The 22,036-nt window shown below is 53.0% G+C and overlaps 1 protein-coding gene across 2 annotated transcripts; it reads left to right on the plus strand.

Annotated features, from left to right (window-relative positions):
• The first annotated feature begins 475 nt into the window (after positions 1–475).
• On the plus strand, positions 476–21,521 carry LOC143845246 (uncharacterized). Of its 2 annotated transcripts, none has more exons than XM_077353485.1 (5): positions 476–802; positions 2,819–2,983; positions 14,586–16,640; positions 19,082–19,221; positions 21,099–21,521. In XM_077353485.1, exons 1-5 carry the CDS (start codon positions 619–621, stop codon positions 21,426–21,428), a joined length of 2,874 nt encoding a protein of 957 aa, XP_077209600.1. In that variant the 5' UTR covers positions 476–618; the 3' UTR covers positions 21,429–21,521. The 2 variants fall into 2 exon arrangements, with proteins under 2 accessions (XP_077209600.1, XP_077209601.1); XM_077353486.1 differs by having other exon boundaries at positions 476–748.
• The last annotated feature ends 515 nt before the right edge of the window (positions 21,522–22,036 follow it).

The following is a 22,036-nucleotide window of genomic DNA, read 5'->3' on the forward strand; positions in this document are numbered from 1 at the left end:
ACCCGTTAGCTTGACGTCTGTAGCTTGATACAACCCAAAAACACATTTGCCTTTTTAGCCACTGAGTTACACTGTTGACTCATGTTCAATGTGTGGTTTACTAAGACTCCTAGATCCTTTTTGCACAAGCTACTGCCAAGACAAGTCTTCCCCATCCTGTATTGGTGCAGATGGTTTTTCCTACCCAAATGCAGGACAGATCCCTGGAGCTCTCCAATTGTCACTCTTTTCCAAGAGGAGGCTGAACCATTCAGACTTTGAGTACAATCGGTCAACCAGTTATCGATCCACCTGACAGAATTAGTATCCATAGTGCGTTTTCCAACTTGTCAACAAGAATATCATGTGGAACTTTATTGAAAGCTTTCTGGAAATCCAGATAAACTGCTGCTGTCCACCCTCCCTTGACCTGATTGGCTCCCTCCAGGAGTGAGTCATCTGCATTGTCCTGCTCAAGGTGCTTGCATCACAATAGCCCGCCCGGACACCGTGGCAAGACCAGGCAGCCTGCCCAGCAGTGGCAAGAAGAAGGGGAGCCCCTCCTGGGTCTCTGAATGCCACTGCTCTGGGACACCCCCAGGTGGCACCAGCTCCCCTCCCCAAAGCGGGTCTCTGGGGATGGCAGGGTCTAGTAGCCGCTACGACGACCTGCGGAAGGAGATCACCTCGCTGCTTGCAGAGAATGACGAGCTGAAACAGATGGTGCAGCTCCTGCGGGAGAACCAGGAGCTCCGGGACACCCTCCACAGTCAGTACGACATCACCATGCCTGTCCTCACCTCCACCCCAATCGATGGACAAGGTAGCTGCCGGCGGGGAAGGCTGGGCTGCTGCTCGGGCCCCCCTCGGAAGCTCCCACCTTGCCTGGCTCCCCCCAGAAACTCCCCTCTGCTCTCTATCCACAGCGTCGGATAGGCTGGGGCAGGGGGAAGAGGCTGCAGGGTGTCTCCCCCAGTCCTTGGGGCCCGTCTGGAGCCGCAGGCCCTGTGGGTGTGTCAGGTGTGTCCGTTGCCGGCATGGACAAGCGCTGCGGTTGCTGCAGCTTCAGATGGGCCGGCCAACCAGCTCCCTCGCCTGCAGCCCTCCCTGCCTCATCCTCTCAGGGCTGCTGGGAGCAAGGGACGGGGAGAGATCCAGGCTTCAGCCCTTCCCATGGCAGAGATGCCCCTTGCCCCTTGTAGCGACCCAAAGCAGGAGGCTGAAGGCTTAGGGTTGTTTTTCTTTTAAGGAGAGCTGGGAGAGGGCAGGGATGGTTTCCTATAGCTGCCAGGGACACGGGAGGCTTGTGGGTTGTTTTAGGGGGGGGCATGGGGGGGATCCTTGTTATCCACCACTAGCCTCTTGCAGGAGTGGCGGGCTAAAAACAAACAAATTAATAAACAAATAACAAAACAAACAAATCTTCAATTCACCTTAGAGCAGCCTGGCTCAGCCTTTTTTTTACCTTTGAGACCTTCTTCTGGCTTTGAGAAACCCCAGAAGTGGCCAATCAATCGTGCAGAAGATGGAAGCAGAGCCCTTCCCACCCTCTCCAGGACCATCCCTGGCCATTTTGGGATTGGGGGGGGGGGGGCTCAACATGACCAAACATTGTCATGTCCCTTGATTAATGTTTAACAAATTTTAAAAAATGTATTAAAAATTAATTCAGCCCTGCCTATTCAGGACGCCCTCCCAGGGCCACCGATTCACGAGGCCTGCCTCCCAGAGACACAGCTGGTGCCCCAAGAAGGGGGCCCCAGTCCCCTTGCTGGTTGAGTTTCTGATTAAAGCCTCCTGGGGGGCACGGGGAGACCATCTCAGGGATTCCCGGGGAGGGGGGGGGGTCTGGGTATCTCCCTGAAGGGTGGCAGGCATTCGGTCTTGAGGTAACCTTTCTGCTCCCTCAGCAGCCGAGTAGGCCGGAGAAGGCTGGCAGTCCTGGGGAGGGCCCTCTCTTTGGAGCTGCCCGGTCTGCCTCTGGGCCCACGGCTGCTACACAGGGGCGATCCCAGGGCGCTTCACACGATGCTGATGGAGCTGCCCAGCCCTGCCCAGCCCTGCCCTGTTTTAGCCACCAGCTTCACAGTCTTGTTTTTAACTGGTCAGGTGTTCATGGGCTGATTTGCTGTTCCCATCCCCAGCGGCTTCTTGTGAACAAAGAAGAAGTCAGGCAGCCCAGAGTAGCTTGGTCATCTCTGAGGCGGGCCTGGAGGGAAACTGGGCACACTTGGCCACAGAACAAGCGGGCAGGGAGTCACTCCTTAACAGCCAAACCTGGACATTCAGGGGGAAGGTGGGGAAGGAACAGCCACAGGGGAGATCGAGAACAAGCAAAATGGGTGCCCCAGGGTGGACAGAACGCTATTTGTTTATCCCATCCACATGTGTGCCTGCGTACCCCCCCCCCAAAAAAAGGTAAAACGTATTCTAACAGAAAAGAACAATGAGCTTTTAAAAAAACAGGCTGAACCTCCATGTGAAAACTCAGCCCCCCCGCATTAATCTCAAGGCAGCTAACCAGTGGAGCCCTTGGTGGAAGCAGGCAGGGAGGAGAGTCTGGAGTATCCCCCCCCCCACACCCCCACACCCACCTTCAGGCTCCAGAGCAGCATCTCTAAGCCGCTGGGGAAGCTGGAGAAGACCCGCTGGGGAGAGTGACCCTCTTGTCGAGCTTAGGTCCTTAGGGATCTGGGGAAAGGAGGGCTGCCCACCTGGGCCAGGCACTCAGAGGAAACCTCTTGATCCTGAAGAGGGTCTCCCCCACCCCCACCCCCCACCCCTGATCCGATCGCAAGACAGCCGTTGGTGACCAGAGACTTCACTCCGTCTCACCCAGCCCTGCCGTCCTCCGCCCACCCGGCCCTTGCAGGGGCAGCAGCCTTTCCTTTCGCCAGCGGACACTTTGGCAGTTGCCCGAACTTCTGGCCGTCCCTCATCCAGTCTCCAGACAGGAGGCAACGCAGCAGCAGGATCATCTCCTTGCCCGAAGCCCGCTCAGCACGTGAGTGCCCTCTTGGGTTCATGCACCCTACGCCTAGGGGGGCCAGCTCCTGGCCCTGGGGAGGGGAGGGGAGGGGGAGGGCCCCGGCAAGGTCTAATGCCTTGGCGCTCCTTTGCTTCCAGGGAACTCCTCTCTGTCGTCTGGAGAGCGGGTGCCATCCCAGAATATGGCCAGGCTCCCCTGGAGGTTGGCCCCCCTTAGTGGCCTTCCTGTAGGGGCAGCGGCTGGTGGATGGGTCTGGCCCCAGGAGCTGGGGTTGGGCTGCAGGCGCGCTGTGAGGCTGGGGGCAGCTCCCAAGAGGCTCAATTACATGGGCAAGAGGGATGCCGGGAGGGGAGGCAGCAGCCCCAGGGCCAGATCTGGATCACAACTGTGACTGGGGGAGAGGGGGGAAGGTTTTCTGGACACAAGTGGCTGAGGAAGGACAGCATGACAGGACTCTATCGCTTGCCCATCTACTGCTGTGGATGGAGACAGCTCTTCTGACATTCTCTGGCTACAGCACCCACCCGAGTTTGCGGTGCTGATTTTGAGATGCCTGCAGGAAGCATTGTGCAGGGGGTTGGACTTGATGACCCTGGCGGTCCCTTCCAACTCTAGGATTCTAAGCCCTTGACCCTGCTGTTCCCTGAAGAGGTCTGGCTGTCAGCAGGAATGGGCAGGGCATTCCCTGCCTTGAAGCCCCAGCTTAGGAACTCCCACTCCTACATGGCTCCTTTGAGCAAATCTTTGAGCAGGTTCCTCAAAGTAAACATTCAAAGGTAAATGAAGAAATGTTAACTTTACTGCAATCCATTTTGGAAGAATATTTTCCTGTGGAATCCATTTATTTAGCTCCACGGGCTTCCCTAGTCAGTGTGGGTTTTGTGCCTCTTGTCTCACCTGCATCAGTGTTGGCCCACAGGGTTCTGTGCTGGGCTGGTAGGGTGCCATGTTTTCATTAATGATTCGGATTAGGCAATAGAGGGTACATTGATCACATCTGCAGATATCACTTAATTGGCTGGGGTGGCTATGACCCCGGGGGGAAGGATAACCCTTCAAGGAGATCTGGAGAGATTAGGAAACTGGGCCAAAGCCAACAACATGGATTTGGATGGGGAGAAGCATACGTGCTACATTTGGGTCATCAACATGGGACGCATCAATATAAGAGGTACTGCATGTGAGAGGGACTTGGGCATTCTGGAGGAGTTATCTCGATATCAGTATAGCGTTTGATAAGGTTCCACATGATATTTTTGTTGACAAGTTGATAAAATGTGGTATGGATCCTATTACTGCTGGGTGGATCGAGAACTGGTTGACAGGTCACACCCAAAGGGTGCTTGTGAATGGTTCATCATCTTCTTGGAGAGGAGTGCCAAGTAGAGTGCCTCAGGGGTCTGTCCGGGGCCCTGTGTTGCTCGACATATTTGTACAAAATTTGGATGAAGGACTAGAGGGGGTGCTTATTAAATTTGCAGATGACACTAAATAGGAAAGGGTAGCAAAAGCACCAGAAGACAGAATCAGGATACAGGATGATCTTGACCAGCTGGAAAACTGGGCTACAATGAATAAGATGAATTTTAATAATGAAAAATATAAAAAATGTAAAGTTCTGCATTTTGGCAGGAAAAATCAAATGCATCATTATAGGAGGGCGAGACCTTTCTTGGAAGGAGTATGTGTGAAAAGGAGGATCTGTGTCAGAGTTGTTGCCCCAGAAGGTCAGGCCAGAACCAATGGGATGAAATTAATTCAAAAGAATTTTCAGCTAAACATCCGGAAGAAATTCCTGTTCGAGCAGTTCCTCAATGGAACAGGCTTCCTTGGGAGGGGGTGGGTTCTCCTTCTTTGGAAGATTTTAAGCAGAGGCTAGATAGCCATCTGGCAGAAATGCTGATTCTGTGAACTGAGGCAGATCGTAAGCGGGTGGGATTGTGTCTATGCTTGGCTCTTGTGGCCCTTCCTTGCATGCCCAGGGAAATGCTGATCACCCCTTTGGGGACAGGAGACTAATTTCCTCCAGGTCAGACTGGCCATAGAGTGTTCTTTTTTTGGGGGGGGGCATCATCTGGGCATGGAATTGTGGTCAGTGTGGGCAGGCAGGGCGTTTTGGATTTCCTGCATGGTGTGGGGGGTTGGATTAGATGACCCTGGAGGTCCCTTCCAACTCTATGGTTCTATGATTCTAGGACAATAAGTTGACTATCGGCAAGCCATGCAATATGGCAGCTAGGAAGGCCAATCCGGTATTAGGCTGCATTGCTAGGTGCACAGAGCCTAGAGCAAGGAAAGTTATAATCCCACTGCATCCTGCATTGGTTAGACTTGGTCTGGGCACTGCAGTGATGGCCTGTTGGTAAAGAAAATGACGGCAACCTTCTGATTGATCACAGTTATTAGGGGTGGGCTATAGTCCTAGTTCAAGTCTTTAGTCCTGACCAGGCAGAGAAAACGGCCTGTCCCTCTCTGGAATGTCATTTTTGATAAGCTCTTTCCCAAGACCAGAGTTGACGCTCTAGCTGAGAGAGTCCTCCTCGAGAAATGGAAGAAGTGTGGCTACCCCTGATGTAAACAACTGGAGGTTGGGGGGGGGAGGAAGCATGTGGGCAGCTTTTGGGACCTGCCAGCAGTTCCTGGGAGGCTGGCATAAGGGTTGTGGGGTATTCCCGGGAGGTGGAGTAGGGAGGAAGAGACCCCAGGCTCTTGGCTCATCCTGCAAGGCATCATCCAGCCTCTAAGGAAAGTGTATTTAACACTCTGTAATTCTATTATTCTCTGCACAGATTTGGGAACTCCCCTGGGTCTATATTTCGTCTGCAGTAAAAATATTAAAAGTTTTTTCTCTCAGTGTGATTCATTGGGATTTGGGTAGAAGAAGCCTACTTAGGCCGTTTGGCTATCTGCAGAATATTGACAAGTTTATTCTATTCTATTCCATTCTGTTCCATTCTTAGGTGCAGGTAATATGTTAGAGTTGTGAAACATTCCCCAAACCACATTTAATATAATAGTAATAAAATAATTGAGTCCCCAGAGTTCTTAGGGTGTTGCACATGTAGGAACGGCATCTGAATAATAAAAGAACAAAGACGGATTTCCGGATAAAGATTCCGTTTGGATAATTCTTCCTCAGTCTGCCCATTCACCTTGCCACTTGTCTGCTTCAAAGGAAGTCCTCCAAACATGGTTATCTACTGGGAGGTAGACACAAAAACCAATAATGACAGCGGAGGCACACAGCTGTGAACAGTCAGCACAATGGGAAAAATGCTCCTCTTCTACAGAGGCTGCTGCACATCTTAAGCACCAGAGCCGTATGGAAAGGTGGCATAAAAATCTAAAATAAATAAAATAAATACGTAGGTAGGTAGGTAAGTAGGTAGATGGTAGACAGATAAACCATAATAGTAGTTTCATATTTTGTGTCCCATAATTTTTCACAGCTGTGCTTAGTGTAAAAAACAAAACGTAAAGATACAAGAGTTGATGTGACATCTTTATACAAGTATATCATGAACCATTTTTAATAATTATAAATAACCGAACGGAATCTTTGTAGTAAATATTACATAACAAAGCGGCCTACTTTATCTTGTTCTAACTACAATCAAAGCTATTCATTTGGACTTTGATGAATTATTTAGGATGCTTTGGGCTGATCCTATGTTGAGCAGGGGGTTGGACTAGATGGCCTGTATGGCTCCTTCCAACTCTATGATTCTATGATTTCTTGTGGATAAGCCTTCCAGTCAGGCTATCAGGACAAGCCTCCAAATTCTCATGCTGGCTAATAAGGCAAACTTATTATGGATTACATCCCTGTAGCTACTATTCCCTCTAAGTCAAGGGTTCTAAGCGCTGCTCGTAGGAAGAGGACCTGACCTGCAGTTTAATTTAGCAGGTTAAGCAATCTCTTCTGTGCAAACCAGGGCAGGGTATATAAATGAGAATAAACTTTACCGCAGTGCTTAGCAGGCCAATATTGTCTACTCAGGCTGGCCGCTCTCCAGGGTCACAGAGAGATCACCTAGGACCTGATCCTTTCAACTGGACAGGCCAGGGTTTGAACCCAGGACCTTCAGCAAGCCTAGCGGATGGTCTGCCTCCTCCAGTTCTGGATCCAGAAAACAAGCCTCTCTGTGTCACCTGGGCTTGGCATCGGGGTGTTCTTGGCCCGAACACTCTGTGGTGTAGAATTCTCTCCTTACAGGCTGGAGGTCCTGCAGATGCCTGCTGTGCCAGAGACACATAGTTCTCCACCAACCCCCTTTCTTGCCTGCTCAGTGAGGGCATCAGGGCACCAGGTCATGTTACCATGTGGGGTGGGGGAAGGGGCCTTGCTTTATTTCTGGTGGCCTCTAGTGGCCCATCGGATCAGGCTCAAGGTCCTGCCCAATATGTCCGCTGGAGAGTGTTGTGCTCTGCAAACCACCAATTTGGCTCCAAAGATGTGTCCCTGAACTGGACCCTAGCCAGGGCGTTCTCAGCCCTTTCTCAGCCCTGGCTCCACCCTGGGGGGAATGAGTTGCCAGTCAAAATGCAGGCCCTGGCAGAGTTCCAGGCCTATGGCTGAGGTCAGGGCTGTCCAGTAAGGACATTGGCCTCCATAGTTCTCCTTGGCTTCACCGCCCCACCCCGTTTTTAGAACCTCCAGCCTGATGGAGGGTAGCAGCATTTATTTTTTTATTGCAAACTGCTCCGTAGTTCAGCAGTGGAATAGGCTGCCTAAGGAGGTGGTGAGCTCCCCCTCACTGGCAGTCTTCAAGCAAAGGCTGGATACACACTTTTCTTGGATGCTTCAGGATGCTTAAGGCTGATCCTGCGTTGAGCAGGGGGTCGGACTAGATGGCCTCTACGGTTGCCCAGCTCTGTGGCCGAGGGGAAACAGAACTGTCCTCCCGCCCATTGTGAGGTCTCCCTGTTCCCTCCTTCCCCTGTGATATCCTCCTAACCCCCTTCCCTGCTGCTTCCTTTTTCAGGGCTGTGGCTTGCCATAAAATTCTTCATTCCTTGTGACCTTTTGTGAAATTTTGGTCCCTGCAGAGTTGGGGGGTTGGGGGTTTCCCTTAGTGGGGGCAGGGGATCCCCTCCTTCCAACTCTTTATTGTAAACAATAAAATTTAAAAGTCTGCAGGTCTGATGATGTGATTTCATTTCTGGGGAGAACCCAAAAGTGATATCCTCAAGGAATAGCTGGAATTTTGTGGTTTTTCCGTAGAGTTTCCAGTGTTGCCTAGAATGACCACTGTTGCTTTCAGGTTTTCTCCAGAAGTGATGTCATCACGCTGGCACCACCAGTATTTTGGCAAATTGCATGTAAATACCAGGCTTTGACTGTTGCGCTACATATGAGGAAGCCTCTGGTGAAACAAGACTCCCGCCTGCCCACCCCGAGCCCAGAGTTTTACACGGTACCTGCAGCTTCTCAGGTGAATGTGCATTCCACAGCTCATTCATGAGGACTTTAATTCACACCCCCCCATTGTAAAATGAAACCTAGGGGGCTGAGTTACTCTCCGTGTTTGCATGGAGTGTATTCGTGAAGCATTAATGCGTGTAGCCTTGCACTGTGTTTTGTCGTGGGGACTAGGCCAACCCTGTGCCTGTGCTGAGGACTGACTGGGCAAGACAGGAAGCAGGGCCAGGTGGATTGCTCATGTTCTCAGGATCTGGGCTGGGATCCCCACCTGTCCTGTATCTCTCCACGGAGGTTATCCCGCTTTGTCTCTGAAGCGGGAGGGGGCGTGATTCAATGGCAAAACCTCTGCTTGGCATGCCGGAAGTCCCAGGTTCAATCCCCACTTAAAAGGAGCAGGCAAGAGGGGCTGTGAAAGACGAGCCTCAGACCTTCTCAAGAGCCATCCCAGGGGGGGCACAGGCCAAGCTGCAGGCTGTTCCCTCAGTGGCCCTCCTGAGCCAGCCAGGAAATCTCTTCCTCCTCCTCCTCCTCCTCCCCTCTCCAGCTTTGTGTGTGGCCTGGCTCTTTTCTCCTGGCCCCTGTGGCTCAGTGGAAGTCTGTTTGCCTTCAGAAGGTTCCAGGCTCAGCCCTGGGCATCTGCTGCCAAAAGGACCAGGCCACAGGTGATCAGGAAGATGACCAGAGGGCTTGGAGAACCATGCCTACCTGAGAGGACAATGCTTGCCTAGAAGGACTAGAGGACCTGATTCCAGATAAAGCACCCTCCTGTGATTTCTTTTTACCTGGGTGCTGTTTGGGCGAGGAGCCTTGGACATGCCCAAGCCTTTTGGAACGATGAAGTCAGAAGTGTTGTGGAGGAAACCGTGCTGCACACTAGAGGAGTAAGGCCTGGATGGATATGTGGCCTGGCAGCAGACATTCCAGGGCTGTCACTTCTGGAGGTATTCTTGGACTAGGCAGGATCAACACCCTGCAGGAACAAAATGGAAGACTGCTGGAATGAATGGCATAGCCATAGAGTTTCCTGATGACTAAGGAGGCTTGGTCCTTCCTCTTCTATTCAGAGGGACCACATGTCAGCGAGACATCTGTGGTGACCTCAGTGTCATGCTTGGCTTGCCAGACTGGATGGGCCACCCCCCAGGTCTGAGGTGCCAGTCTCCCCACCAGGGCTCTGAAGTAGTAAGGTCTTCTTCAGCCATCTGGTTCAAGGTCTGGGAGACCAATCGAGGGAGCCCCTCTTGGGGAGGTGCAACAGTTCTGCAAAGGCATGCTTTCCTTCTATAGTGGCTTCTCCTTTTGGATATTGGTGTGGTTATCTTCTCTGCATGTGTGCACTCTGCCACCAAGGTTGGTGTCAAATTTGGGCGCATACTGCTTCCTGTCATTTGCTTCCTGTCATTTAAACAATTTTTATATTCATAAGAGAGCCCATCCTCATCTCTTGACTACTTACTCAGGAGTCCTTGTCAAAAGCGTTTTGAAAGTCCAAGTATATGATGTCACCATTATGGACATGCTTGTTCACTTACTCAGCTCTGAAAGGGTGGTGAAGCTGGACTTCCCTTTTTGAAGCCATGCTGATTTCCCTCCCTCAGGCTTTGCTTTGCTTTCTGCCTTGGGCACCCGAATGCATAAAACTGCCTTATACTGACTCAAACAATCGCTCCATCAAAATCAGTCTTGTCTCCCCAGACTGGCCGAAGCTTCTCCAGGATCTCAGCAGAGGTCTCTCACATCACCTCCTACCTAGCCTATTTAAGCAGAGGTGAGGGTGGTTTTTTTTTTTGGTTTGTTTGTTTGTTTTAAAGTTGTGACCTCTTCAATGCAAAACAAAAAAGTTTGGGCCGAAATGCAACTAAGCAATGTGCTCCAGGCCAAGAACTTGGGGGTGACCATGGATGCCTCACTGCCCATGGAGGCACAGGTCTAGAAAGTAGCCCGCCAGGCATTTTTCCATCTTTGTCAGGCAAGGCTACTAGCGCCCTACCTGTCCTCCAAGCATCTGGCCATGGTGATCCATGCGACGGTCACCTCCAGACCAGACTTCTGTCACTCACTCTAAGCGGGCCTGCCCTTGTCTCTGACCCAGAAATTACAGTTGGTGCAAAATGCAGCTGCGAGGGAACCCCTTGGAGGGACCTTAACCAGCCGGTGATGATGCAGCTGCACTGGTTACCAGTTGCAGCCCAGATCAGGTTCAAGGTTTTTGACCTTTAAGGCCCTATGCGGTCTGGGGCTCACGTACCTGAGTGACTACCTGTTGCCCTATGTCCCCCACAGGGCTTTGCGCTCTGCGAGTACCAACTTGTTAGTTGTTCCAGGCCATAGACAAGCTTGCCTGGCTTCAACCAGGGCCAGGCCCCTACTTGGTGGAATGAGCTCCCAGAAGACCTGTGGGCATTGCAGGAGCTTTCGACATTCTGCACGGCCTGCAAGACGAAGCACTTTGACCAGGCTTATGGGTGAGGCCAGCACTTCAGAACATCGAATGCCCTCCCCCCCAAGGAAGACATATCACCATGTTCTGATCCATCCTTAATGGTGGTAGCGGATCTTGCCCTGTGGCGCCCACCTGGGCGTTGTTTGGAGTAGAGGTGGGGTTATTTTTACCACTATGCTGTTATTGCTTTAGGATGCTTTGGGCTGATCCTGCGTTGAGCAGGGGGTTGGACTAGATGGCCTGTATGGCCCCTTCCAACTCTATGATTCTATGATTTACTGTTATATTAATTTATTGGGGGTTTAATGGTAGTTTTATTGTATGGGTAAAAAAGCGGTAAAAAAGGCAAATGCCATTTTGGGCTGTATCAACAGGGGCATCACATCAAAATCACAAGATGTCATAGTCCCATTGTATACGGCACTGGTCAGACCACGCCTGGAGTTCTGTGTGCAGTTCTGGAGGCCTCACTTCAAGAAGGATGTAGATAAAATTGAAAGGGTACAGAGGAGAGCGACGAGGATGATCTGGGGCCAAGGGACCAAGCCCTATGAAGATAGGTTGAGGGACTTGGGAATGTTCAGCCTGGAGAAAAGGAGGTTGAGAGGGGACATGATAGCCCTCTTTAAGTATTTGAAAGGTTGTCACTTGGAGGAGGGCAGGTTGCTGTTCCCATTGGCTGCAGAGGAGAGGACACGCAGTAATGGGTTTAAACTTCAAGTACAACGATATAGGCTAGATATCAGGAAAAAAATTTTCACAGTCAGAGTAGTTCAGCAGTGGAATCGGCTGCCTAAGGAGGTGGTGAGCTCCCCCTCACTGGCAGTCTGCAAGCAAAGGTTGGATACACATTTTTCTTGGATGCTTTAGGATGCTTAGGACTGATCCTGCGTTGAGCAGGGGGTTGGACTAGATGGCCTGTATGGCCCCTTCCAACTCTAGGATTCTGTGATTGGTGGCTAAATTATCCATGACATTTTGAGAACGCCCTCGCCCTTGGTTTGTGTGGATGAAAGGAGTGGAAACGGGAGCTGCAACAGCCCACCCCACAACTCCCTCGCATGCTCTGCTGGGGGTGCTTAGGGTGCCTCTGCTAATGATGCCTCCTTGGAACCTTCCTGCTTTTGCCAGGTGTCGGCTGGGGGTGGGGAAATGCCCCAGTGGGCCGTGGCCAGCCAGTTTTCTACACTTGAGACTGGTGCTGATATTCTGATGTTCAGACCTAGACGTGTCACTGGCTTTCTATCTCAGCACAGAGAGCTCTCTGCTCCTACCCTTGTGGCTTCGCATCTGCTGGGTAGAGAGGGGCCACAAGGTGGTGTGACGGGGCTTTACCCTAGCCCAAACCCAATTATGTCTGCTGCACTCAGGGGATATGCAGGGCAGTTTAAAACCCTCCGTGAAATAACTTCCATAGGTCCAGACTCTGTGCAGACTGGCTTCCCTGGTGTGCAGTTGACTTGCCCTCTGAGTCCAATGGAGTGCAGTGTGAAGCAGGAGCCAGGAGAGAGCACACAAACCGCCGCTGGGGAGGGGGGGGGGTCCAGCACAGGATGACAGTTGGTTGCTTGTCCTGGAGGGGAACCTGCTGCTCTTGGATAAGCCCTCCAGCAGTTGGGGGCTGCTGCTTGTAGCTAGACCTGTGCCTTCTTGGCTGTGGGTGCCCAGCAACTGCTCTGCTCCTTCTGTTTCCGGGGAAGGAGCTTGTTTTGACATCTCAAGGGCCCCCTGGTGCTCCATGAAACTCTCCCTTGAAGGAGTGACAGAGATGGCAAGAAAGGTTGCTGCCTTGGTAGCAGTGCCAGGGTTAGGACAGTCTTTCCACATGACAACTATGCTCTCGGACAGGCTTGTATGCCCTGGGTATGCAAAGGAGGGCCACAAGAGACAAACCCTTTCTGCACATCCCTTCCTGCACACCCACACACAATCTGCCTACGTTCACAGAATCAGTCACAGAATCAGTCATTATCTAGCCTCTGCTTAAAAACTTCCAAGGAAGGAGAACCCACCACCTCCTGAGGAAGCCTGTTCCACTGAGATATTGCTCTGTCAGGAACTTCTTCCAGATGTTTAGCCAAAAATTCCTTTGAATTAATTTCAGCTCACTGGTTCTGGTCCGACCCTCTGGGGCAACAGAAAGCAACTCTGCTCCATCTTCTCCATGACAGCCCTTCAAGTACTTGATGGTGATCATATCACCTCTTAGTCATCTTCCCTTCAGGCTAAACAGAGCAAGCTCCCTCAACCTTTCCTCCTACGACTTGGTCTCCAAACCCCTCACCACAATCGTAGCCCTCCTATGGACACGCTCTACATCTTTCTTCAGTTGTGGTGCCCAAAACTCAACACAGTAGTCCACATGAGGTCTAACCAGAGTGGAATAAAGCGGTAACATCACCTTGCATGATCTGGATACTATACTTCTTTTCATATAGCCCAAAATCCCATTTCCTTCTTAAGCTACCAAGTCACACTGCTGACTCATGTTCAGTGTATGGTCTAGTAAGACCCCCAGATCCTTTTCACATGTACTGCCAAGACAAGTCTCACCCATCCTGTAGCGATGCATTTGATTTTTCCTACTTAAATGCAGAACTTTACATTTTTCACTATGAAAATTCTTGTTATTCATTTTAGCCCAGTTTTATCCTGTATCCTGTCTTCAGTTGTGTTTGCTCCCCCCCCCCCCCAGTTTAGCATCATCTGCAAATTTAATAAGCACCCCTCTATTCCTTCATCCAAATCATTTGTGAATATGTTGAACCGCCCTGAGCCGTACGGGAGGGCAGTATGAAAATCTAATAATGAACGAACGAACAAACAAACAAACAAACACAGGGCCCCGGACAGATCCCTGAGGCACTCCACTTGTCACTCCTCTCCAAGAAGATGATGAACCATTTACAAGCAGCCTTTGGTGTGGTCTGTCAACCAGTTCTTGGTCCACTTGACAATAATGGGATGCATACCACATTTTACCAACTTGCCAATAAGAATATCATGTGGAACCTTATCAAAAATCTTACTGAAATCAAGGTAAACTATGTCCACAGCATTCCCCTGATCTAGCAAGATAGTAACCTTCTCAAAAAAGGAGATAAGGTTAGTCTGACATGACTTATTCCTAAGAACGTCATGCTGACTCTTAGGAATTACAGCCATCCACTCTAGCTGCTCAAGGACTGATTGCTTGAGATTTGTTCTAAATTTTTGCCAGCTACAGAAGTCAAGCTGATGGGTCGGTAGTTTCTTTTTCACTTTTTTGAAGATGGAGACAACATTTGCCCGCCTCCAATCTTCTGGCACTGGGAGATCTGGGGAGGGGGAGAGGCATGCTGTTGTGCTTTGGGCAGCTGATTTCTCAGTGTCCGTGTTTCTTGAAGGAAACATAAGGCACCCCTTGGCTAGCCACTCCATTCTCCTCTTGTCCACAAACAAGTCCTGTTTCAGAGCATGCTTGCTCTCCCCTGATTGCAACAGACAGTGCCAGCTGCACCATAAGGAGAGAGCCAAGGTCACGCAAACTTATTGAACAAGAAGCCTGAACAACATATAGATGAAGGATACCTTCAGTTGTTTCAGAGAAAAGATGCAGTGTGTGTGTGTGGGGGGGGGTAAGATTATTCACTCCCCATTGGGGTATCCTACTAACAATGACTTGGTGGCTTCTACATGTTGGGGAGGTGATGCCCGGTGGGGTCAGGGAGATCCAGACACTCAGTGGAGCTTCTCTCTGTTCCTTGCAGCCGCTGGCTTTTTCACTACAGACAGTGCTCACCAGGATGCCAGGTTTGGGAGCAATGCTGCAGGTGCTAGATCTCGTTCCCAAGGATACTCCTTCAAACACTCTACTCCTTATCAAACGCAACCTACACGAAGATTCTTCCCTGGCTCTCCATCAAGTCCTATAAGCAGCCGAATGGGCACCATTTCACAAGCCTCCCCACAGGATTCCACCTGGTCTTTTCCCACCACTGTACGACTGTCACAAGCCGACTCTGTCTTCAGCCCTGCACGCATTCCAAGACCTGTGGCACCAACGTATTCTGCCTCTCCACAGGATTCCACCTGGTCTTTTCCCACCACTGTACAACTGTCACAAGCTGACTCTGTCTTCAGCCCTGCACGCATTCCAAGGCCTGTGGCACCAACGTATTCTGCGTCCACACAGGATTCCCCCTGGTCTTTTATCAGTCCCGTACAACTGTCACAAGCTGACCCTGTCTTCAGCCCTGCACGCATTCCAAGGCCTGTGGCACCAACGTTTTCTGGCTCCTCACAGGACTCTGGCTGGTCTTTTATCGGCCCCGCACAAGCCGACCCTGTCTTCAGCCCTGCACGCATTCCAAGGCCTGTGGCACCAACGTATGCTGCCTCCCCACAGGATTCTGTCTGGTCTGTTCCCACCACGATACGACTGTCACAAGCCGACTCTGTCTTCAGCCCTGTGCACAGTCCAAGGGCTGTGGCACCAACATATTCAATGTCCCCACAGGATTCCACCTGGTCTTTTCCCACCACCGTACAACTTTCACAAGCCGACTCTGTCTTCAGCCCTGCGCGCATTCCAAGGCCTGTGGCACCAACATATTCAATGTCCCCACAGGATTCCACCTGGTCTTTTCCCACCACCGTACAACTTTCACAAGCCGACTCTGTCTTCAGTCCAGCACGTATTCCAAGGGCTGTGGCACCAACATACAGTGCCTCTCCAGAGGAGTCTGTCTGGTCTGTTCCTACAACAGTGCGATTGTCAGAATTAGACTCTGTCTTCAGCCCGGAGCACATTCCAAGGGCAGCACCACCAACATATTCTGTCTCCCAAGAGGATTCTGGCTGGTCTTATCCCACTACTGTGCGATTGTCAGAATTAGACTCTGTCTTCAGCCCGGAGCACATTCAAAGGGCAGCACCACCAACATATTCTGTCTCCCAAGAGGATCCTAGCTTGTCTTTTCCCACCACTGTGCGATTGTCAGAATTAGACTCTGTCTTCAGCCCGGAGCACATTCCAAGGGTTGTGGCACCAACGTATTCTGGCTCCTCAGACGAGACCTCAATTTCCTTTCCCACCACTGTGAGACTGTCACAAGCCTCCTCGGTCTTCGTCCCAATAAAGGAGTATGGACAAAAGGACTTTGGGCAGCTATTCCCCATTTCCCCTGGGCCTCCTGCCCCTTGCTCTTACGTCTCACAGAGTCCTGCATTATCTAGCGTCCATTCTCCTGGGCTTCCTATCCCTGGCTCTTACGTCTCACAGAGTCCTGCATTATCTGGCATTCCTTCTCCTGGGCTTCCTATCCCTGGCTCTTATGTCTCACAGAGTTCACCATTACCGGGCATTCCTTCTCCTGGGCCTCCTGCCCCTTGCTCTTACTTCTCACAGAGTCCTGCATTATCTAGCATTCATTCTCCCGTGTGTGCCTCCAATTCTGGCTCCTTACAACCCCTTCCATCATGCTATTTCGGTAATGCTTCTTCGCCCCTGGTGTCCTCCCCTTCTCCCTCCCCCCAGTCTATGATTAGCTTTCATTCTCCCGGGTTGACCTCCAGTCCTATCCACGCTCCCCCAGGCCCCTTCGTTCCTGCACCTTTCATCCTGTACCCCCCTCCCCCCTGCCCCCCATGGAGGAGGTACCGGCAACTTGCCGCTGCAAATGCTGCTGCTGCTGCTGCAGCTGCTGCTGCTCCCACCCAAACACAGGAGCCGCCGAGATCTCCCGACGTGCGACCGAAGGAACGCAAAGTCTTGACCAGTCAAGAGGCTTCCCTGAAGACAAGCAGGGATGGGAAATCCGACGGTGAGCGAGGCCAGGGTTCCGTGGGGGTGGGGGTGGGGGTGGTGGTAAGCAGTTGTTTGATGCACGGGCCAAGTCCCCTCTCTTACCAAAGAGCCCTCTAGGGATGGCTAGCTCGACCTTTGCCGTCTCCCTGAGCCCTGCTGAGCAAAAGGCCTGTGGGACCCACAGGAGGGCTCCAGGCGGTCCAGGCCAAGAAGCAGGTCCAGCCCAGACTCCCAAAGGCCGCTTGGACAGAGGGAGGGGAGGTGGCGGGGGCAAGGCACCTGGGGGAGAGCACATGGAGCAGGGGCACAGGAAGTCTGCTTAGGCTTCATGGCACCGGGCACTAGAGTAGGGATGGAGTGGGCAGCACAGCCTGGAGCCCATCCCAGTGGGGTGTGGGAAGGGCCATGTTTGTTCCCCCTGGGGGAGCCTTGTCAGTTCCCAGATCAGAGGCAGGGAGTATGACCAGGTCCAGATTGGGAGGGGATGCCACAAGGCATAAGGTCATGGAGTTCCCCTTCCAAAGTGGCCGTTTTCTCCAGGAGAATTGATCTCAATCACCTGCCGATCACTGGCAATAGCAGGAGATCTCAAGCTACCACCTGGAGGTTGGTAACCCTAATGATAGGACACTTTGGAAGCAACACACGCAGTTTGTGGCCGCAACGCATAGGAACAAAGCTGTGGGCAGACCAGGAGTAGATTCTGGAGGGATTCGGAGTCCTTCCTACATGCCTGTGTGAAGCAGCACAGCAGAAGCCATCTGAACAGCGTTGGCAGGGGGGCAGCTGGGGGGCTCCTTGGAGGAGGAGGAGGCCGACTCTGTGCCTCCTCCCCTAGCAGCAGGACTTCCCGTAGGAACGTGGGGGGAATGAGCTCCAGGCCCCTCACATGGACACATGGACAATCTGGTGATCCACAGCAGAAGAGAGCCCGGCTGTCCAGAGCAGCAGCCCAGGGAGGGGGCTCTTCTCCTCTTGGAGAAGAGGACAGGAAGGACAGTTTTTTTTATACCCTACTTTTCTCTACCTGAAGGAGTCTGCAAGCGGCTTCCAATCGCCTTCCCTTTCCTTTCCCCACAACAGACACCAGTGAGGCTGGTGGAGTTAGAAGAGCTTTAATACAACTGCTCTGCAAGAACAGCTCTAGAACTGTTGACTAGCCCAAGGACACCCAGCTGACTGCATGGGGAGGAATGGGAATTGATCCCAGATCTCCAGATTAGAGTTCACTAGTCTTAAACACAGCTCCATGCTGGTGTCTTGCTATTGGTGTGCTGAATCTATACAACAGAACACAATACAAGTCAAGGCTAAAGTCCTCCCCCCTCCCACCCATTTGTAGGAAGCTGGCACAGGGGGAGTGATCCCCCTGCAGACTGGAAGGAGGCCCCCCACAGGGACCCTGCTGTGTGTTCCCAGCACGTCTTTGCTCTGAATATGCCTCCCTTGTCCTCCTTCCAGGCTCCCAATGAAAAATTCCCCTCCCCCAGTCAGGGCTATTAAGAAGCACAAAATCTATAGATGACCCAGCCAAGTGGCACACGCTGCGTAGAAAGCCGTGACTGCATTTCCCGGCAAGCTCTGGTGCGACACAGACACCAGTGCTGGCTGCTCCACGAGAGCCCCGGACAGAGATGACCCGCAGCTCTCAAGGACCATGTGCTCAAACCGGAGAGCCCCTGCCCTGCCCTCCCCCCCCCCAGGGGCTCTTCTGCCACCCCACAGAAACCTCCAGGGCAGGGCCTCTCCAGTGCTCGACTCCTCGGACCCTCCCTGCTCCCTGTCCGGGTGCCATCCTGGCTTCTCCCCTTCCCAGCCAGTCCTCAGGCACATGGGAACATGCAAGAACCACCAGTCTGATTGTCACACAGGAACTCACCCCATGCCAGGCAGTGCTGGCTCGCTTCTGAGCTCCAGATGACCACAAAATGCATTGCACAGAGACGTAAGCAGGTTACATGCGAGCCACAAGGCTGGGTGCCCACAGGGTGCCCACCCGGACTGTGTAGGTCCAGACAGAAAGCTGGCCCACACCCCACACATCACCCCAATGAGACCAGCTGTCCCTCCTGTGGCCTCCGGTTCTGCTCTCACAGGAGGCAGCCATGGCATCAGGCATCCCTCTTCCCCACACCTGCCTGCCACGCTGAAGGTGGCTGGCCGGCCAGCTAGCGCTCCACCACAGCACGTCCACCTGAGCGGTGAAGGGCCTGGAGAGGAAGGAAGAGGGAAAGGCCAGCGGGGAGGGGGGCCGTTGCCCTGGAGCCTTTGGAAGGGCGAGCCATTCGCTTGCCAGCTATGGGGAAGCCCTGTCTAAGCACTGCAGGGGAGGAGGCTGATGTTGGGGTGGGCTGGAGAGACCACCTGGACAAGGGTTGTGCTCACTTGGCACATCCCCCCCACCCCTCTGTGCTGCACTGCTGGAGCACCCCTCAATGACTGCTCATGTCCTTGCAGAGACCAAGGCGGAGATCATGGAGCGCATTGTCGGGGAGATTGCCTTCCAACTGGACCGCAGGATCCTCTCTGCCATCTTCCCGGATCGGACCCGTCTCTACGGGTTCACTGTCAGCAACATCCCCACCAAGGTCATGCAGGTGAGGGGAACTTGTGGCTTGCCGATGGGCTCCTTTTGGGCCCCACAGTGCCGTGAGGAGAAGACACCCTGCCGTGGCCTCTGCCCGCAGGAGCCCCCCGGGCACCCGCCTTCCGTCAGACCTCTGCCCAGTGCGGGCACTCGGGTCCCTGGGCAGCCGCGGCCAGGCGGGCCGAACTCCAAGAGGAACTGGGCTGGCTGTGTGGCACGGGAGGCCACCCTCACGGGCAGTCCCCATTTCTTGCTTGGCTCAATTGTTTGGGAACAGGAATAACACTATGTAGTGGCACCTGGTACACCCCGCTAGCAATGTGAAATAGGAAACCTCAGGCCAAGTCCACAGGCTCCCTGCCTAAAGAAAGCAACAGAGGAGGAGAGGGGGAAAGAAGAACGAGGTGCAAGAACTCAATGGCCACCATGCAGAGGTGCCTTGACATCCGCTTTCAAGAATGGAGGAGCAAAATCATGCACCTGTCTGGAGGCAAACAAGGCGAGGGCCAATAAATCCCCCCCCACACACACACACACACTCACACACACAGGGTTGCTCGGGGTATCCTGGCCACTTGCAGGAGTCCATGTGGGGGCTAACGGGCATGAGTGTCACATCACGTCTGTCTCTCTAATGGTCTCCCCCCCCCCCCCTTGGTCTATTAAGGTCAGTTTTGTCTGCTCAGACTGGCAGCCCATCCTGCCTTCCTCCTACATCTGTTTACGGTGCTTTGAGACGCCCAGAGAGGCATTTAAGAGAAGAGCAAAGCCTCATGGATTGAATCCGGCAGGGCTGGGAAATTCTTGGAGGTCTGGGGGCCGTTCCTGCAGAGGAAGATCCGCAGGGATGTGATGCTGCTGCGCAGAAGGGAAGATTTCCATCCCCCTCTCCCTGCTGCCTTAAGGAGTCACCAAGCAGCTTCCAATCCCCTTCCCTTCTCCCCCCCCCCAACCCCTACTGGTCCCTGCTCTGGCTGGTCCAGGGTCATCCTGCGGGCTTTGTGGGGAGGAGGGGACCCCTCTGGCCCTCCCTGAGCCAAAAGTCAGCCGCATCTGCTGGATGGCCCTTTCCACCAACAGGCAGGCAGGTCCTGTGCAGGTGAGAGATGTACTAGTCCCTCGATGCAAAGTTGCTGGGGCTGGAGTCCATTTCTCTGGCTCAGGACATGCGTGCTCTCATGACCTCCACCAGCCCTTTTTCAAAGACTGGTTAATGGCCCTGCACTTTTGCTCTATCCAGAGACGTGTGTGATTGCGGTCAACTCCAAACATGAGGTTACAGTAATCCCAATCCAATCCGCAGCACCTCCAGGTAAACTCAGGAACTGGGTTGGGGGAAAGCCCCCCCCCAGCCCCAGCCCCAGCCCCTGCCCCAGCCCCCCCCCCCAGCCCCAGCCCCAGCCCCCCCCCAGCCCCAGCCCCAGCCCCCAGCCCCCCCCCAGCCCCAGCCCCAGCCCCAGCCCCCCCCCAGCCCCAGCCCCAGCCCCAGCCCCAGCCCCAGCCAGCCTGGTTGTCGTGGTTAAGAGTGGGGGCCTCTAATCTGGAGAGCTGGGTCTGATTCCCCGTTCCTCTTCCTCATGCAGAAAGCTGAGTGACTTCAGGCTAGTCAGAGTCCTGTTAGAGCTGTTCTTGCACACCAGTTCTGTCAGGGCTCCCTCAGCCCCACCTTCCTCACACAGTGCCTGTGGTGGGGAGAAGAAAGGCGACTGTCAGCTGCTTTGAGACTCCTCTGGGTATTGAAAAGCGGGGTATAAAAACCAACTTCTGACTTTGCATCAAGCAGCTTCGCACCTCCCCAGGTTAGGAGGCTGAGGAACCTGCCTGTGCCTCTGCCTGCCTGCCTAGCACCTTGATGCCCCCATCTTGATGCTCTTCCTTTCTTCACAGAGCGGAAGCGACCCCTACGGCCAAATGGATGAGAAGCAGGCTTCTGCCATCATGGACCAGTATAATGCAATCATGAATCGTCTGAAATCTTGGGGCTATGACCCAAACAGGCACCCCAGGTTAACAGAGCTGATAGTAAACATTTTTGGCATTCTCCGGGACCGGCCAGAGATGTCGAGTGCTGAAGCTGCCTCCTACAATGACGTGGAGTACCTGCGGACCGTGGTCAGGGATACGGTTGGCCCAGAACTGCGCAGTGAATGCATATTGCTCCTCAACTGCCTCTATCAGCTGTCGAAGGAAGACGGGAAGCCCTTGTTCATCTGGTGATCCCCCCTCCCCTGCTGTGTACCCCCTGCAAGCACAATAAACCATCTGAAAAGGCCGGCCAGGGTGTCCTTACACCAAGCCACCCACAGCCAATTTCTTCTGCCTCCCTTCCTGCTGCGCCTCCCTCCCTGGGCAAGGACTCTGCTGAAGAAGGCTCCTGGGGGGCCACCATATTGCCTGCCCAATGGGAAAGATTGCTCCCAGCCTGACAGTGGCTTCCCAGCTGTAGGAGGCCTGACCAACAGGTTGGGTATAAGGTTTTCTGTAGCAGAAAAGATTTCCCAAACAGAGAGAGACTGAGTGCCTCTGAACACTTAGAATCCTAGAGTGGGAAGGGCCCTCCAGAGTCATATAGCCCAACCCCCAGCAGAATACAGGAAATACACAACTCCCTGCCTGCCCACAGGGACCCCCGTTCCACGCCCAGATGATGGTCCCCCAACCCAGCAATTGCCACGGCAAGAAAGGGCCGCAAGAGCCAAGCATGGACACAGCCCCTTCATGTTTTTAGGCTGTGGCTAATCCTAGGCTATTCAGTGATTATGACAAACGGTACTTTATAGGCACGTTCTGATTTTTTAATTTATTTTTACAGTATATCCATAGTC

The sequence above is a fragment of the Paroedura picta genome, chromosome 9 (assembly GCF_049243985.1).
Source record: "Paroedura picta isolate Pp20150507F chromosome 9, Ppicta_v3.0, whole genome shotgun sequence".
NCBI classification, from domain to species: domain Eukaryota; kingdom Metazoa; phylum Chordata; class Lepidosauria; order Squamata; family Gekkonidae; genus Paroedura; species Paroedura picta.

What these genes read in the sequence shown, in the direction of transcription:
- LOC143845246 (XM_077353485.1), top strand. Translation starts at nt 619, where the DNA reads ATGGCAGGGTCTAGTAGCCGCTACGACGACCTGCGGAAGGAGATCACC. An exon ending in GCCCGAAGCCCGCTCAGCAC is followed by an intron (nt 2,984 to 14,585) that starts GTGAGTGCCCTC and finishes TGTTCCTTGCAG; the next exon opens with CCGCTGGCTTTTTCACTACA. An exon ending in CAGGGATGGGAAATCCGACG is followed by an intron (nt 16,641 to 19,081) that starts GTGAGCGAGGCC and finishes ATGTCCTTGCAG; the next exon opens with AGACCAAGGCGGAGATCATG.